Source organism: Polypterus senegalus, chromosome 7, assembly GCF_016835505.1.
Source record: "Polypterus senegalus isolate Bchr_013 chromosome 7, ASM1683550v1, whole genome shotgun sequence".
Lineage (NCBI taxonomy): Eukaryota > Metazoa > Chordata > Cladistia > Polypteriformes > Polypteridae > Polypterus > Polypterus senegalus.
Genome location: NC_053160.1, coordinates 169,648,914 through 169,669,012, shown reverse-complemented (window position 1 = coordinate 169,669,012; position 20,099 = coordinate 169,648,914). Strand labels below are relative to the sequence as shown.

General features: G+C 39.4%; 1 protein-coding gene across 2 annotated transcripts in view; it reads right to left on the bottom strand.

Moving 5' to 3' along the window:
- Positions 1-5,281: 5,281 nt before the first annotated feature.
- Positions 5,282-20,099, bottom strand: part of prss12 (serine protease 12) — a 138,091-nt gene continuing 123,273 nt past the window's right edge. For both annotated transcript variants that reach the window (XM_039759608.1, XM_039759609.1), the window contains exon 13: positions 5,282-6,567. In XM_039759608.1, the coding sequence (XP_039615542.1) occupies positions 6,260-6,567 (308 nt within the window). In that variant the 3' untranslated portion in view covers positions 5,282-6,259. The remainder of the gene's footprint in view (positions 6,568-20,099) is intronic.

Sequence of the window (20,099 nt, the reverse complement as noted above, 5' to 3'; positions counted from 1 at the left end):
CGGCTCAGCGGCCTGTCTGACTGCTAACTATGAAGGGGCCTCTTAATAATATACAGTGGAACCTCAGGTCACGAACGTCTCAGACCACATACAAATCGGGTTACGACCAAAAAAGTTTGCCAAACTTTTGCATCTGTTCACGACCACACACTCGGGTGACGAACAAGCCAGTTTCCCTTCCGATTAAATGCGTGCGAGGATTTCCACCCGTGTTCAGTCTCTCCCTGTGCAGCGAGCGAGTGAGAGAGCGAGCGAACGAACGAGAAAAAGAGAGAGCGTGAGAAGGCAATTAAAGAAGGCAGTAAGGCCAAGAAGGTAGTTAAAGAATGCACCGGGCTTTTTTTTAAAGAGACTGCTTCGAGCATTGTTTTAATCTCGTATTTAATGAAGGCTTTTTTCTAGTTGGATTTGAACCTCCACTTCACTTCTGTTTTATGGGATCATTTATTTATTGAAGGATTCTGAAAGCACTGCACTTTATTTAATTTGGACTTTGTTTTTGATTGTTGTTTTGTTGATTTTAATAAAAGCACTTGGCACTTTTTGAACTGTCCGATTGCTCCATTGTAGTGCCTCACTGTCATGCTCATTGGTAACATTACCGACGGTGACGGGTTTAAGGGCTCCCGGAAGCGAGATGGGAACATGCAGCGAACCTGCATCGTCACAGACTCTACCTCAAAACTAAAATCTCCTCTCCACACAGTTCCTCCTCACTTCCTTCATGCCAGAACTCGACTCTTGCAAGGTTAGTTTTCTTGGTTGTTTATGGTTAATTTTTGTATAAATTAAGGATTTTTCAAATTTTAATTTTTTCCCTGTGCTTAAAACTCATTAAAAAAAAGTGTTTACAGAGAGAGGTTCGTAAGGCTATAGCGTGGACTCTTGCAATGTTAGTTTTCACTGTTCAAGGTTTTCTCAGTGTTATTCAATGTTTTTACAGTTAGTTTACTATTACACTGGGCATTCTATGGTACAGTGATCCCTCGCTATATCACGCTTCGACTTTCGCAGCTTCACTCTATCGCGATTTTTTTCTCATACACGATTGCGTCACTAGGCCTGCACTTTCTGAGAACTTTTATCTAAGCCCTACGATGGCTCCTAAACGTGCTGCTTTTTCTAAGCCTTCTGACAATAAAACTACGCGCCAGAGGAAGATGCTTACTATCCAGGAGAAGGTGAAACTCTTGGATATTATTAAAGATGGCAATACCCTACAAAAGCCTCCTCACGCATATGAAAAGACAGCGCCAGCAACTGCCTATCAAGATGTTCATCAGCCGCGCACACAGACACCCACTGCCTACTCTTAGTACTCCTTCAGCGGAAGAAGACAACAACGCACCTGCTGAAGATATTACACCACCTCTGAAGACTCTCCTACTGAGGTTGTGCCTTTATAGGTTAGTGGTTGTGTGCAATTAAATGTACAGTACAATAATCTACTATATAAAAGCGTTCGGGATTGTCCTTCCATCCCGTGAGTGCAAATCGTAGCGGTATTCCGCTTATTACAGACTTACTACTTGCGGCTTGAAGTATGAAGCGACGAGATGTGAGCAGAGTTCTGGTGCTCCCATCGTTCCCTTGCTTTTGTGCGCGATGCGCTGGAAAAATAGACAAAATTATGTCTCTGGAAATAATTAATGTTGATGGAGTACAAATGCCTCACCGCGTAGTAAATATCAGGGGAGATGGTGCTTGCTTATTCTCATCTATAGCTTATTTAGTGCATGAAACTCCGTCTTTAGCGATTCGGGCTAACATTGTACGACTTTGGACAGGCACTTGAGGGGATAAAAACAAAACTTAGGTTTTCGGGAAATGTTATGAATGGGCACTTTGATGTTCTCATTCCCTACACTTACATGCCTGATGTACACATGGAGCGCAGAAAAACTGAGGATAAAAGTCAGTTGCCTTAAAAGGCGAATGCGCCTAGTAATATGATATTTGTAACGTCTAATATGTCTTATTTTCTCTTATTTTGTCTAATATATTGGGTAATACGAGTGTAATGGTGACTAAAGGGTGTTATTTTATGTCTAGCGGGCTCTAATAATGTTAAAAAAGTATTTAGAAGGTCGTAAACAGGTTTTCTATACTCTAACTGCGAAAATATTAGATTTATAAATAAAGAATCCTACTTTGCGAAAATTCATTTATCACGGTAGAGTCTGGAATGGATTAACCGTGATAAACGAGGGTTCACTGTATAATGAACTATTTTTGTGCTTAAAACTCTTTAAAAAAATATGTTTACATACAGCTCGTACGGTCCGGAACGGATTAATTGTATTTACATACTATGGGGGAAATTACTTCGGGTCACGACCAAATCAGGTTACGACCAGAGTTTTGGAACGAATTACGGTTGTGACCCGAGGTTCCACTGTACAAGTCATTGGGGAGGTAGGGTCAAGATGTACACAAACACAGAGAGAATTTGCAAACTCTCCAAAGGCAGTCAAACCCAGAACAGCGGATCTGTAAGAGAAGTAGCGGTAAACGATGTGCCATCTCTATTTAGATGTGAAAAGGTTCAGTTATTCTGTGACTTTAGAACATTACAACAATTGCGACGAGAACAGGCCATTCAGCTGTCGTTTTGCAGCATTTTACATGATCTCGCCCTTTCAAATAATTCAGTGCTTGTCAAAATAACACAGCATCAATAAAGCCTCTGCTTCTGTGCAACCCTTGGTGTTGTAAATTCTCTAATGAGTTGGCTCCTCGTTGTTTGATATAGCATGTTCCATAATAAGTCCAATCACAAAGTGGTTTATGTAGTCAACAAGCTTACATGAGTCAAGTAATTTATAAGAAATATGTAACGGCAGAAAAGCACAACAGTAAAGCATACGTTACAGCCTTGATATAATGTAATAGAGAAGAGCTGTTTTTAATACGAGAGAACAGGCTACTTGACCTACCGGGACAGAAACAGAAATCATTTTTAGATAATGTGGTTAGTTACTGATTCCCGATCAAATTTAACTAAACGAATCTACCACAAAAGCACAAAATTAATGGATGTTTTTTAAGAACTTATTTACATAACTATATAAAGATTAAAAGAAGGATATCTCAAAATAATATTTTAAGTAATGCCAAGCACATACAAATTGCCACAAAGAACACACAAATGTTTAAAATGCATATTCTTCATATCTGATATGTGAAATTGCACATCATGTAATACTAAGGCCGGATTTATACTTCACACGACCAGACGTGTGCTCCAGCAGACACTACAGCTAAACAAGCATTTTGCGTGTGTACTTTACGTAAATCTGGAAGATTCCACCAGGTGGCAGTGCGAGATATCATCACGGTGAGAAAATGTTTGGCTTCGCTGTGTTGTGAATTGCCAGAAATACCTATTAAATTCCGAGGACACCTTGCCACAATATCTGTGAAAAGGATGTTTAATGATTACATCCATCAATCCAGAGGTGTGCCCATTCCAGCAAGAATTGGTGCGAGAGACAGAAACAAAATCCCTGGATGGGGCATCAGCTAAATCGCAAGGTGAATAGAAGCACACACATACACTTGTGTCATTTTAGCATCTCTAAATTCCATAACCTTCATGTGTTTGGAAGGAAACCGGAGCACAGTGTAGAAACCTACCAGGAAACACCAGGGACGTGACTCCCTGAAGAGGCAGCAGCGCTAGTGCTCTGCTCCCGTGCCACCCCACGTGTAAGCATTAACAGTATTCGTTATTTAAATGTTAACGATTTATCAGTAAAATATAATATACATGCTTTAATGCATTTCATCATGAAAGTGATATCTCTCTATATATATAAAATCCAACGTCTGCCTCTCTCTCTGTATGTCTGTCCGCTTTTCATGAAAGAACTACTTAACAGATTTAGATTGGGTATTTTTGTATAATTTGCTTGAACATTCCAGTTGATGAGTGTGACTTCCCTCATCGTGCTAAGTATCATAGTTCACTTGCGGTACCGATTTATTTGCGCAAATCCCCGAGAGACGTAGCGGGGCGATTGGACCCTTCTCACTCATGTGCCAGCCTCGGGGCATCTGCTTAGCTAGCAAACGAGAAAACTACTTAACGGATGTAGATCAGGTTTTTTTTCTAGAATTTGCTTGAACATTCCGGTTGGTTTTACAATCTCTCTGATCGTGCTAAGAATCACAGTTGGCTTGCGGAAGCGATATATTCATGCTAATCCGAGACAGAGGCTGTGGGCCGAGGGGAGGGGGAAGCGTGACATCATGAGTGGGGAGGGCAGGTCCCTCCTCATTGTCCTGTCTCACTTCAATGTGGGTGGAGCCGCGGGGGGACAGCTAGTCAAGTATAAATCTAAGGATTCTAAATGTGCAGAGAGCTGGAATATCATAAATTTAACGTGTTCTGTGTGGCAATCTATTGCTGCTTGCCGCTGCTGTCAGAGCAGTAGGAAGCCCCAGAAGCATGTAGCAAATAACAACTGGGTCGGTTTTAAGATGACGTTTACGACGGTCTACTTTAATGATAAGATAAACTATAAGGTTAAAGTGGACATTTCACGATTAAAGCCGAAATGTCCACTTTAATTAAAAAATAGACCTTTTCATGGAATCCTTAATTTTTTTCTCTGTGGCTCAAATACGCAATTGTACATTCTGATGATGTTGTGAAGGTGCACAAAAAAAAAAAGACGACACATAAGATGATATGTGAGAATTTAAAAATGTATTGTGTCATTACAATGGGGAATATGCAATGCTTTAATATAAAAGCACCACAAATGCATTTGTATGTCGGCATTTTGCTTCACCACATTGAACCATTCATCAAACATCGAAGCGCGCACATCGATCCTGTAGGATCCATATAGCGGCTTTCTGTCACATGTAGATAATAAACAGAGACTACGATCCAACTTGATCACACTGTCCCCCGACGTTTTGCTGGTACTGCAACTCACGCACATGTCGTGTTACTTTCTGAGAATGCACTCAGAGGATGCATCAAATGAACGCTGAGAACACTTGGCAGCCATGAGGTGTGCGCGTACGCGTTCTGAGCGTGAAGTACAAACGAACCCCATGTTGCACCCATGTCTGCTTGTGCAGGGACCACAAGTAAACCAAATATTTTGTTCAACAATTTAAGTGTTTTTTTTGTTCTTCAGACAAAACCTGGGTCTGTCTTGTGAGTCCCTGAAATAAACTGATGTGGAAATGTAATTTTAATCTGGAAAGAAAAAAGCGCTGTAATATGTCCTCAGTATTCAGTTTTAAAGGAAACAAAATGTCAAAATCAACAAGGAAATAACTTGTACTTCATGTAAACTGAAAAAGCACCCATCCAAAATATCCTACATACAAGTAATGCCTTTAAAATAAACAAAAATGTACAAGAAAAATACAAAAAGAGCACCAATGTTAACACATATAATACCATTTCTTTAAACAGGCTTTTATAATACTGTATAACGGCAAGCAGCGTTTTTATCATTTATTTACATACAGTATATGAGAAACCATATTGCTAAATATAATAAAGAGGCTGTGTGGATAAAAGGTAGTTAAAGACATAATGTAACGTGTCGATTGAAATGTCTTTCTACTTTGGTCCATACTGTTGATAGAGAAAAAAGAAAAACAACAAAACAGCTATGAAACAATCGATGACCGTTTAAAGCATAGGTAGATATGGAAGACACTATAAAAGCTGCTATATGTGAGATAGATAGATAGATAGATAGATAGATAGATAGATAGATAGATAGATAGATAGATAGATAGATAGATAGATAGATAGACACTATATAATATAGTACATAGAACACTGTGTTTAAATGTTCAGTAAACACAAAACAAATAATTTATCAGCTCAAAGATGTAAATCTTCATTTCTGGGACATCAACACAGTCACACAAATTAAAATGACAGCACCGCTCCTAACCCATCAGACGTCAGGCTGTTAGACGCCACACACTCCAAGTGTTTTCCCCTGCTCTCCACAGTATCGCACACATGCATGTGACAGAGCTGACAGCATTCCGAATCCAAAGACAGGTCCCTGAGTGACAGCAGGACATGGCTGCAGACTGGGGAACTGCTGTCAGGTTTCATTAAATGTTTTCATTTTACCTAAGTGCAGAAAGTCTTGAAAAGTACTTTGTACAATGGTACAAATGTTTAAAATGACAGGCACTGTGTGCAGGTGTAACAGGCTGGGCCAAACAGACTGTTGTCCGATGTCTAGAACAGACTTTTTCAGCTTTTCTCATTTCACAGTTTGGTCACCCGCCTGATCCACGTCACAAAGGCTGACACTTTGGTGTAAACACCAAGTGAATCCTGGATGCGACAGCCATGGCCCCAAGATGTCACCCCATAAACAACCCAGCTTCCTTCAGGCCTCTGGCACACAAGTGGACCACCACTGTCCCCTTGACAGCTGTCTGCACGCTTGTCCTCCTCCACATTTCCCGCACACAACATCCTGCTTGTGAACTGAGTAGCATAGCGTTCTTCACAAAGCCTTCTAGGAAGCAGAGGGACTGGTGCTTGTTGTAGAGTTTTGGAATAAGCCCTTCCTGTGAAAAAATAAGAGCATAATTTGTTAAGCGACTTGAGATTTTCCTTCCATGTCCCCTACAATGTAAGTGCTAAGTGTATTGGTGGCTGAAACCCATGTGTTAGTTCCTGCATTCCACCCGACACTGCTGAGATAAACTAAGGACCCTCGTGACCCAAACTTGGATTAAGCGGGTTTAAGAATGTTATCTTGTGCATTGATAGTGAATCACAGCTAGTATATAAACCTTATAAAGTAGGACTGAAATGTACAGTACACACATAAATACACAGACTTCAAACCCACTTAAGTCTTTTCAGGGTCACAGGGGTCCGATCCTATCCCAGGAGTAACATGAACCACCCCTGGATGGGCCGAAGACTTTGGTGGGGGACACTCCCAGACACACCGTCAGTCACTCACTCGCTCACACCAGGGCCAGTTTACAGTCATCAGTTAAACAAATCTGAATGTCATTCATCATGTTGTGGGCCCTTTGTTCATTTTTTCTATTGTTTTTGCACCCTTTCCATGGGAGTTTTTGCCTTCTATTTTACTCATTGTAAACCCAATTCTATGATTTAAAGTCAACTTCAGAATGTCAGTGAAGATGTTAAATACTTGGCACAACACCATTAGAGGTGGTGGCACCATGTGAGTCTTCTTTGTTTAATGTTTTCAGAGTGTTGTCATGCCCAGACTGACACAATTGACCTTCTTTTTACTTTCGTCTTCTACCAACTTAGGAAACATGACGAAGAGTCTGAAATGTTTCAAAACAGGTAAAACATAGAACTGAGTGTCCTAAAACTTAATATTTTAAGTTAAACCTTACATACCATACCAGTCTGTGTGGTGACGTGGCTCACCCACATGTACACCATTAAAGTACCAAACTAAGTATTTTGTCTCACCTTCAGTCTCCCACACTTTTTCAATGCTAACTTTCTCCCTTTCTGTTCATTCATCCATCCATTTTCTAACCCGCTGAATCCGAAGACAGGGTCATGGGGGTCTGCTGGAGCCAATCCCAGCCAACACAGGGCACAAGGCAGAAACCAATCCTGGGCAGGGTGCCAACCCACCACAGGACACACACAAACACACCCACACATCAAGCACACACTAGGGCCAATTTAGAATCACCAATCCACCTAACCCGCATGTCTTTGGATTGTGGGAGGAAACCCACGCAGACATGGGGAGAACATGCAAACTCCACGCAGGGAGGACCCGGGAAGTGAACCCGGGTCTCCTAACTGCGAGGCAGCTACCACTGCGCCACCGTGCCGCCCTTCCTTTCTGTTCAGTGAGCCCAAAACACAATTATACTTTGACTCTGAACTCCATTACTGCTCCTGCCTCAAGAAGGGGCCTGAGTTGCCTCGAAAGCTTGCATATTGTAATTATTTTAGTTAGCCAATAAAAGGTGTCATTTTGCTTGACTTCTCACTACATTCACAATGGCTAACACGGTACAACACCCTAGTACTACATCTCTTAATGACTGAATTGACTGGACTCCAAGGGATATTCAGTGACTTGGATATTTTTTTTGTCTCCATCCCCTGACTTGTGCTTTTTAATCGCCTTTTCACGGAGTTGCCTGAAGTGTTCATTTGTTTTCATTATGTAAGTTAGGTCGTGATACTGACTTCATCACAAGTTGGCCCTTCCAGCTAAAGTGCATTTATTCTATAGTCAATTGAAACACTGGACAGGTCATCTCCAGTAAACTAATTCTGTGAATTTTGGAAACTGATTTTCCGCACCAGTGATGATTTAGAGTGTCATATTTATGAATACTTACGCAATCGGTTATTTGGTGTTTTGCATTTGTAATTAATTTGGACCACTTTCCAGAGATCTTTGACATTAAAAAGCCTTTTGCTGTTGTCACAAAAGCCAAATGAAATCCAATGTCAGTTAATGTTGTATAACAATAAAATTTCCAAACATCCAGGGGGTGAATATTTTCTATAGGCACTGTGTATATATGTATTTTTTAATAATTTAAATGTATTTGGTATGTACCATAACTAAACAGGAAAACTGTCACAGAGTCATGCTAATGATGAAGACTTGTAGATGTCTATTGTGGAAGAATAATTTTAGGTTAACATAGCATTCATCTTTAAGAAATAGCATAAAGGGTTAATAAATATCAGAAACGAGATAAAGGTGAAGTGAACAACAAAATGTACACTGAAATGTAAGAACTGGTTTAGGAAAAATACTGAGATGGTCAAGTAAATAAAGAATGTACCAGATGAAAGGTCGATGTAATATACAAAATGTACTGAAGGATGACTAAGAGATGACTAAGAAATCAGCAGATGTCCCATAAACAACGAGAATGGATAGTTGTTATACGCAAAGAAATTGTATATAATAGACTTTTATTTTCTATAAATTCATTTGTGTGTAAATCAATGAATCTACCAGAGTGAAACGTGTGTATTGATTGACACTGTATGTAAGTTCAACAGTTTATAAAATGAACCTCTATCCTTTGTTTCTCTGACCATCCTGATCATGCTGACCAGGCTATAACAGACTGCTTTTGAAGAATGCTCCCTCCAAGGCACTTTGCTGAGGAGTAACTAAAAGATACAATGAATAGTTCTTTTCCTGCCTGATAACTGATTCGTCCCATTAGGGGACATTTCTTTCTTTAATCAGACTAGGGGGCAAACCTGCTCGCTTCGCTCGCCAACCCCCAGGTGGGCTCTGTGCACTAGCCCCTTTGCGGTTCTGTCACTTGTGTATGGGGATGTGGATGTACAATTTAAACAGATTTTTATTGTCATGGGAATTGTTACATGTGCATAATAGAACCAACTATTTAAATTACAACGAGTAATTAACCATAGAAAAAATAGTAAAACATAATGATTTGAAAGAAAATGATGTTTCCTGTTGCATTAGAGTTATTCATTGCGTAATACGATTTTGTTGTGTTTGACTTTAAAATTAACATGCAAATATTTTTTAAACTTACACTTTAACTGTAAAACTTTAGTAAAAACAATTTTTGGAATTACATTTTCGTCGATATCGCATTGAATTTTGATTCCGTGTTTGGACTTTCAAAACTGCCCTTGAGTGAATTTCATTTCTTTCTCTGTATTAAATAAAATGACTTTTTCGAATGTTTGTCTCTGAGATTTGTTAATTGTCTTTGCAAAAGCTATTCTAAAGGGAAACTGTTAACGTTTTAATCCGAACGGCATATCAAGAACTCCTTTGTTGTCTAATGTTATCTGCGGAATATGTACTACATTACTTTCCTTGGATACATACGTCTTTCTACAGTAATTCATGCAGAAGAAGACCGGACAGTGTTAATGGTTGTAGATATTCTTCAGGATATTGTAAGTTGATGTTTTCACGTTCCACCAACTGTTTCAGCATAGTCTATTGATACGCATTTAACCAATCTGCCGTGTAACCGATCAACATGTTTGGCGTTAATTCGTTTGACTTCATCGTTTTTCTGTGCTAGGATTGCCTGTGTACTCATTTCTTCTGTTGATAACCCTTTGTGATGAAATTCTTCAATACGATTTGGGCATAATAAGTCTTCTTTAATTGGGAACTTAAAGTGAGGAAAACATTACAATTTATAAGAGCTGAGATCACAGGAACTGTGTCTGTCAAAAGCATTCACACGAATGAGAGGTAAGAGGACGGTTGGCGTGGTTAAATTAGGTTGAGAGGAGGGCGGGACTTGAAAAAAATCTCTTGAAAAAAGTCTCTTCTCATCTCAGGTTTTTTATATAATAGAGAGATGTTAAATTTCTACCACACTGTTTGCCCTAAAGTAGACCATGTCCAGGATTGCTCCCTACTTCTGCTCAGTACTACTAGGAGTATAATACCTAAAATGAAATTACTGAATACAAAAATATTGTTAATCCACCTTTAAGATGGAAACTTACAGTGGTGCTTGAAAGTTTGTGAACCCTTTAGAATTTTCTATATTTCTGCATAAATATGACCTAAAACATCATCAGATTTTCACTGAAGTCCTAAAAGTAGATAAAGAGAAACCAGTTAAACAAACGAGACAAAATTATTATACTTGGTCATTTATTTATTGAAGAAAATGGTCGAATATTACATATTTATGAGTGGCAAAAGTACAAAGTATGTGAACCTCTAGAATTAGCAGTTAGTTTGAAGGCGAAATTCGAGTCAGGCGTTTTCAATCAATGGGATGACAATCAGGTGTGAGTGGGCACCCTGTGTTATTTAAAGAACAGGATCTATCAAAGTCTGCTCTTCACAACACATGTTTGTGGAAGTGTATCATGGCACGAACAAAGGAGATTTCTGAGGACCTCAGAAAAAGAGTTGTTGATGCTCATCAGGCTGGAAAAGGTTACAAAACCATCTGTAAAGAGTTTGGACTCCACCAATCCACAGTCAGACAGATTGTGTACAAATGGAGGAAATTCAAGACCATTGTTACCCTTCCCAGGAGTGGTCAACCAACAAAGATCACACCAAGAGCAAGGCGTGTAATAGTCAGCTTAGTCACAAAGGATCCCAGGGTAACTTCTAAGCAACTGAAGGCCTCTCTCACATTGGCTAATGTTCATGTTCATGAGTCCACCATCAGGAGAACACTGAACAACAATGGTGTGCATGGCAGGGTTGCAAGGAGAAAGCCACTCCTCTCCAAAAAAAAATTCCTGCTCGTCTGCAGTTTGCGAAAGATCACGTGGACAAACCAGAAGGCTATTGGAAGAATGTTTTGTGGGCGGATGAGACCAAAATAGAACTTTTTGGTTTAAATGAAAAGCGTTATGTTTGGAGAAAGGAAAACACTGTATTCCAGCATAAGAACCTCATCTCATCTGTGAAACATGGTGGTGGTGGTAGTATCATGGTTTGGGCCTGTTTTTCTGCATCTGGGCCAGGACGGCTTGCCTTTATTGATGGAACAATGAATTCTGAATTATATCAGAGAATTCTAAAGGAAAATGTCAGGACATCTGTCCATGAACTGAATCTCAAGAGAAGGTGGGTCATGCAGCAAGACAACGACTCTAAGCACACAAGTCGTTCTACCAAAGAATGGTTAAAGAAGAATAAAGTTAATGTTTTGGAATGGCCAAGTCAAAGTCCTGACCTTAATCCAATCGAAAATGTTGTGGAAGGACCTGAAGCGAGCAGTTAATGTGAGGAAACCCACCAACATCCCAGAGTTGAAGCTGTACGGAGGAATGGGCTAAAATTCCTCCAAGCCGGTGTGCAGGAATGATCAGAAGTTACTGGAAACGTTTAGTTGAAGTTATTGCTGCAGAGGGGGGTCACACCAGATACTGAAAGCAAAGGTATAAGCAAAGTATAATATATTTGTCTCATTTGTTTAACTGGTTTCTCCTTATCTACTTTTAGGACCTGAGTGAAAATCTGATGATGTTTTAGGTCATATTTATGCAGAAATATAGAAAATTCTAAAGGGTTCACAAACTTTCAAGCACTGTATATTACTTCATTAGAAAGTTCATGATTAATTATGCAGTAATTACCGAAACACAAAAAGGGAATATATACCTAATAATAGTTCACTATTTAGTTGTACCCATTTTACACTAAATGCGTCACTAAAGTCATTTGAAGGCTCAGCCACCTCCTTACGAGGTGCTAAGTAACAGACAGCTCAGTGCCTTGTAGACAGCTAATGCACTGAAGGAGAGACGAATGTTGCTGACTCCTCCATCGAGAGACATCCACACTTGTTTTTCTATTATTTCTTATTTCTCGCTCGTCAATCTGTTGAACGCAATGTTCTCTAACTGCTATCAAACTGACATAAAATGTAATTAAATTAGGTCAAATAACAGCAGAGTTTAATTATGCTGCCATGCACTGAGCATGACTGCGTTACCAATGACAAAATTCACAATTAGAATGTTAAACAGTGATTACAGCGTAATTACAGCCAGTGGAAATTATGGCTGCAATTCATCAGCTTCACTAAACAGCACATTTGATCCATTTACTTTTTCATCTCACTTTATTATGCTGCAGTTTCCTTCTCTGGGCAGTTTAATTGCTGCTGAAGCCCAAGCTTTACGCTATCCATCACAGGGAGGCTTTTTCTCCAATTAAAGTCGACTTATTTTCTTATGAGCTTCACATCTTTGATCTTGAGAACTTCCTAGACATAATATTTCCTGTCATAAGCAGACGAAGAAAGCCTTGATATGTGAACTTTTTCACCATTTCCAGACTCTTGCCTTCGCCTGCGTGAGCTGTAACCAGTCAGTCATCAGCTTTGCAATTCATTTATTTTTATTTTCTCCAAACTGCGCACATTTTAAAAATAAGCTGTGTGTAATTTATGATATGGTGTGTAGTAGTCACAAGTTCTTGTTAAGAACAATTGCTAATAAAGATGCTTTGTCTCTTTTGTTTCCTCTTGTTTTCTGTATACCGTATACATGGAAATCACTGCAGTTATTGTTTATAGCAGAGTCTCCTCATTTGACCTTTGTACAGCAGTGTTTCATAATTACAGTTTTGTTCATTTCAGAGTGAAGTTGTAATGAAATACACATCCTCGCATTGCAGTCTCGAGGACTTGCTCATCATACTTTATGTTATGGACCCCTTTTCTTTACTTACTCGGCTCAATATACGGTTCTGGGAAACTGCAGGCTAAGCAGGCAGCACTTGACACAAGAATGGCAGCACATTGCAGGGTACACTGATACTCACTGGCAACACGTTAACTGACCGGTCACCCTAAAGTGCACATCTTCAGGATGAGGCAGAACAACAGCAGTACCCAGACAAACCCCCCACAGATACGGTGAGAATGTTAGGACAGAGTCTTAAGTCAGAGGTGGGAGTCTAATTGGGCTGCACTGCTAACCACTAGCCCACCATGGTATTCGGACCCAAAACTACAGTATCATTAAAGGAGTGCAAGACAAATAAAGAGAAAAGCATCAGAATGACAGCGTTAATAGTTTAGGATCTTATATTCTTTCTGCACCTGACTCACTGCTAACACACATGCAATAAATAGATAGATATACAGAAGGACTCCCATTGTGCATTTTTCTAGGAAACGACTAAAAGATTTTCCACTCAAAGATGATATAATTTTTTTTAATTAACGACAAGATTCTTGACCAGTGAACGAAGGGGGAGGTGTAATCCCGTGTGATGGGCTTCCTGTTTGTGGACTATTTTCACTTTCCGGCAGTGTTCATTTAACAATGCTTTAGCAAAAAGAATGCATGCATATTGTGAGCACACAACTGGACGACTTGACAAGAGGATTATACAAAGTGAGTAAAGTTCGATTTTTTTTCAATTGCTTTTTGTTATTTTTTGGTGTTTTCCAGTGTTGGTCACCATAAACTTGTTAACATTAGATTAAATTAGATTAGATTGAATTAGATTTGATTAGATTATTTATTTCTAAAAGCACATTTAGATCACTCTAGACGAGAACAGGCCATTTAGCCTGTTGGATAATGACTGACTGACTGACTGACTGACTGACTGACTGACAGAACAGATTCACTTAGTGTGAGCGTAGCCTTAGAAGACTTTTTATTTATGTTCTAATGACATCGCGAAATGCGGGAAAAAGATAAATAGCAGATTATTATATTGGGATATTACTATACATACATTCAGTAGATATTCATTAGCATTTTGCACTGCTTGTCCAAGGTGACAGCAGTTTTGAGGGAAAATGAAATCAGGAGATGGCAGGGAGAAGTCAGGATTAATGTAGTTGTCATAATCGGGAAGATAATAATTAAAAAACAAAGCTGGGGTAATTTAGCCAGAATTGTGGTTAAAGAACAGAGCACTAAAGTCAAAAGATAAAAAGGGTGCAAATAATAAGAGGTAAGAAATATGAGACAAAAATCATAATTACAGGGCAGAAAAAACATTGCAACCGGCAAATTAAAAAATAACAACATGGAATGACACGAAGGCTTTGATTTTTCTTTCACAAATCCAAATCTTGGATGATTAGGTACGGGTAGTGGTGTGGCTGAGTTAGTTTGTTTTATTGTGAACATTCTCAAAACTTTTTTTTATATATACTGAACTTCTTTTGTTTTATATATATTGTAAATTTTGTTTATTTTTGAATGTAATCATTGTATCTGTTGTATATAGTTCCTATTTGTCTGTTGTAGCGGGGGGGTCACTTTAATTGATGCAACACCCACGGGACGCGCATGTAGCGTACAGCAGACTCCTGGCAAAAGCTGGATGACGCTTTTGCAGGTAAGGCGCTTCTCTACGCTCTCCGTCTCTTGTATAAGTTGACAAGTTTTAAATAAGTGTTTTCTGTATGAAACTGAATGGAACCATCACGCCATGTGGTTGTCGATGTGCTTTAAGGTTCTGTTGTACCTTTTGGTCGGCAGAAATGGGTTTTAAAAGTGTTTGGTTTTTAGCGGAGATTCAACCTCATTGGTATATTGTTTGGCTTGCTACAGGAGACCGAGAGCGCCTGACGTTGCATGTGCTGACTGTGCCCTTTACTGCTTGTCTTGTAGGTATGTTGCAACGTTAATTATTGTCCTTCATTATTGTTGTTTATATTCAATTGTTCATTTTTGTATTTATTGTATTTGTGTATACATGTTTAATTAAAAGAGAAAAAAAAGCTGGATGACGCTTTTGCAGGAGACCGAGAGCGCCTGACGTTGCATGTGCTGACTGTGCCCTTTACTGCTTGTCTTGTAGAAAAAAGCTGGATGACGCTTTTGTAAAATAAACGGCAGAATTCGGGTATTGCTGTGTCTGTCTTCTTCCAAATCACCAGCAACCATTCTAAAGCCGCTACAGTGGCAGCTTTTTAAAATGTTACGCTAGTGACGTCATGACACACAACCTCCAGGAACTGCCTCCCAGCAACAGGGCCTCAGGTCCTAGTAAGCAGTCGCCATCACATTGGCGTCCATAAGGAAAACAAGGAGAAGGCATATTAAAAACCAAGTGAAGCCAAAGTCTACCTGTACTGTAATCACTAGATAAAATATACTCATGTAGTCTTTAAAGGCCAAGAAATTGTTGAAACAAATTAAATTTATAAGCCAGATCATGGCACATGTCAATATATCTTATTCACTGTTAACTGTAATGGATTTCCATCAGCTAATAAAATGTATAAAGTTATGGGTCTGAAATGGTTAATTATTTCTGTATTAAAGGTATATTTGACTGTTTTTACTGTTGCCATCCCAGACTAAATGCTTATACACTTTAAGTTAATTTTGCTAGTATGTATATTTATTTTTGTGCTTCAGGTGCTGTATGTTTTGTGGTGGACGGCTGGGGCTCATGCCCATTCGGGACGCCTGAAGGATGGAAGGGCCGAGAGAGGAGCAGTACCTCCCCTGGAACACGAAGGCAGCCACCCTGGGAACAGAGCTTGGAAGCTCAACCTTGTGGGGACCTGTGGCCACCGCCAGGGGGCACCTGGATGATTCAGAGGCCATTGTATGCAGTACTTCCGGCGCATCAGGAAGTGCTGCCGGACCAGGAAGCAGGTACACCCGGAGTGCTTCCGGGTGCCCACACAGCACTTCCGCCACACCAGGAAGTGCTGCAGGAAGGTCATCAGGAAGCACCTGGAGCACATCCGGATGAACTATAAAAGGGACCTCCTCACTCCATTCAGGGAACCAGAGTCGGGTGGAAAAGGACGGGGCTTGTGAGTGGAGGAGTGGAGGCGGCATAAGACTTTGGAAAAGAATAAGGAAGGACTGAGGAATTATTGTGGGTTGGTGCATTGTGTGTATTGTGCTGAAGAAGAAAATAAAAAGCGTGAACTTGTGTAAGTGTGCCTCTTGTGTCTGTCTGTGCCGGGTTAAGCACTGGTATAGTGCCTTCTACCTGCACAGATATCTGATGTAATCTAGATACTCATATGAATTATAAACTGCTTCTAATTTCCTGGGTCATACTGGTCCCACTATTACAAAATATGTTCAATTATCGGATTGGAAATTTGTGGTAAAAGTACTTTTTACTAGTATCAAGATAACGTTTACAGTTGCAGCAATAAAATGACCAACTGACAGAACATTAAAAAAACACTCTATTTCAAGAAAATGTGCAAATAAAAAATGTATTCGAACAACTGCATCTTGTTAGATGATAAAAAGTTTGAAAATGATAAACTGCTATTAATTAATAAACTGCCTTGTTCTAGGACTAAAAAAAGTTGACTAATCTTACACTAAAGACAAGTTTCATTGTCAGCACTTTTCCCAAAACTATGTTTAAAACTTTAACACCTGCACATCTGTATGCCCATTTATTGAAACTCTGAATCCCGTTTCGTGAAGGCTGACGGATTATTCAAGCAACATCTGGTAGAAGGCAGAAACCAGGTCTGAGTGGCACTCCAGTCTGTCGCTAGGCGCACACTCGCATGCACACACCCAAGCTCACCAACATCAGGGCAGTTTAAAGAAGTCGATTAACCCAACATGGCAATGGGAACTTTATTTTGGGGCACAAAGTTAATTTAAATATCTTATATATAAACGTCTGCGTGTGGAAGTGTGTGTGTAAATAACAATGCTAGTAATCCCAGAGTCCTATTTTCTACAATTGACCGTCTGTTAAACCCAGGTAACATAAAGGAATGGCCCCATAATATTTCCAGCGAAACCTGTGAGAACATTGCTATATTTTTTAATCAAAAAATTAATAGATACATAGATAGATACTTTATTAATCCCAAGGGGAAATTCACATAATAATAATAATAATTATAATAATATAATGATATTATAAATAATATAGTATATCTCCCCAACACTGTGGAACCTCCTAAGCCCCAGTACTCCGTTATAAACAAATTCAATTCTTTCACCAGGATAGATTTACCTGATTTACATAGAATAATCTCTCAAATGAAACCCTCCACCTCGTCCTTGACCCAATACCAACAAGGTTTTTCAAGGAAGTATCAGACGCGCTTATTGATAATATCCTTGACATAGTAAACTCGTCATTAGTCTGGTATCTTCACAGACTGTCTTAAGACTGCTGTAGTTAAACCCCTTCTTAAGAAAAATAATCTTGACCCCTCTGCTTTTGAAAATTTTAGACCCATCTCTAACCTTCCCTTCTTAAGTAAAATTCTAGAGAAGGCAGTAATTATGCAGTTAAACGACCACTTAAGTAAACCTGCTATTCTAGATAAATTTCAGTCAGGTTTTAGAACAAATCACAGTACAGAAACTGCACTCGTTAAAGTAGTAAATGACTTGCGGGTAAATGCAGACAGAGGCCATTTATCTGTTCTCATCCTCCTCGATCTGAGTGCCGCGTTTGATACCATTGATCATAATATTCTTAGAAATCGCCTTAGTCAATGGGTGGGCTTCTCTGGCAATGTCTTAAATTGGTTTGAATCCTACCTGGCAGGTAGAAAATTCTTTGTGAGTTGTGGTAATCACAACTCAAAGACGCATGATATTCTACAGTATATGGTGTTTCACAAGGCTCTATCCTGGGTCCGCTGCTCTTCTCAATCTATATGCTTCCGTTAGGTCAGATTATCTCAAGTTACAACGTGAGCTACCATAACTATGCTGATGACACACAGCTGTACTTATCAATAGCACCTGATGACACCGACTCTCTCGAATCAATAACACAATGTCTTACTGGTATTTCTGAATGGATGAATAGTAATTTTCTCAAGTTAAATAAAGAGAAAACTGAAATTTTATTGATTGGCAAAAACGGATTCAGTGAGGTTATCAGAAATAAACTTGACGCATTAGGATTAGAAGTTAAGACGGAAGTAAAAAACTTAAGGGTAACCGTTGACTGTAACCTGAATTTTAAATCACATATTCATCAGACCACTAGGACAGCATTTTTTCACTTAAGAAATATAGCAAAAGTTAGACCTCTTATACCACTGAAAGATGCTGAGAAATTAATTCACTCTTTTGTTTTTAGTCGATTAGATTACTGTAATGCACTCCTCTCAGGACTACCCAAAAAAGATATAAATCACTTGCAACGAGTGCAGAATGCAGCTGCTAGAATCCTAACTAGGAAAAGAAAATCCGAACACAACTCTCTAGTTTTGATGTCACTACACTGGTTACCTGTGTCTTTCAGAATTGATTTTAAAATTCTTCTTATAGTTTACAAAGCCTTAAATAATCTCGCTCCATCTTATATATTGGAATGTCTGACACCCTATATTCTGAATCGTAACCTTAGATCATCAAATGAGTGTCTCCTTACAATTCCAAAAGCTAAACTTAAAAGAAGTGGTGAGGCGGCCTTCTGCTGTTATGCACCTAAAATATGGAATAGCCTGCCAATAGGAATTCACCAGGCAAATACAGTAGAGCACTTTAAAACACTGCTGAAAACACATTACTTTAACATGGCCTTTTTATAACTTCACTTTAACTTAATCCTGATACTCTGTATGTTCAATTCATCATAACTATTCATAGTGGCTCTAAAATCCGTACTGACCCCTACTCTCTCTTCTGTTTCTTTTTCCGGTTTCTCTGTGTTGGCGGCCTGCGCCACCACCAACCTACTCAAAGCACCATGATGCCCCAGCATTGATGGACTAAAAGCCAGAAGTCCACGTGATCATCATCATCATCTTCATCATCAAATCCTTCCGTGAAAACCATAAATACAAAGAGGACTGTTTCATTTATGTTAGGTAGATTGCCCAGAGGGGACTGGGCGGTCTCATGGCCTGGAATCCCTGCAGATTTTATTTTTTCCTCCGGCCGTCTGGAGTTTTTTTTTTGTTTTTTCTGTCCCCCCTTGCCATTGGACCTTACTCTTATTCTATGTTAATTAATGTTGCTTATTTTCTTTTCTTACTGTGTCTCTTATTTTTCTATTCTTCATTATGTAAAGCACTTTGAGCTACATTTATTTGTATGAAAATGTGCTATATAAATAAATGTTGTTGTTGTCAGTCCGGCCCAGAAGTTACGGGTGGAGTCGGCATAAGGGGCTCCTCCACCTCCGAAGAAACAGAAAACTCACAAGCAAGGCCAGCACGTCAGCAAAACGAAACCTCAGAAGAAAGACAGTCGCTTAGCCAATAACATCGGCAAAACGGTATCCCTTTTACTTTTCCTCCCGCTGCTAATACACAAGAGATGCAAGTATGTCGGCAAAACGAATCCTTCTAGGAGAGAGACGCCCAGAGTAGTTTCTTTCAATTACCCGACATCTCAACATTTCAGTTTTTTTTTTCTGCCGATTTCAATAGTTTCTAGGACCCTGGGGTTTTTTACAGTAGGCTTACACAGCTAGTGTATATATAAAATCCAACATCTGTCTGTATGTCCGTCTGCTTTTCACGAGAGAACTACTTTGATTGGGTTTTTCTCTGTAATTTGCTTGAACGTTCCAGTTGGGTTTGCGACTTCTCTCATTGTGCTAAGTATTATAGTTCGTTTGTGGTACCGATTTATTGTCATGAACCCGAAAGAGACGCTGCGGGCCGAGGGGAGGTAGACGGGGCCCTCCTCACTCACTCACACACCA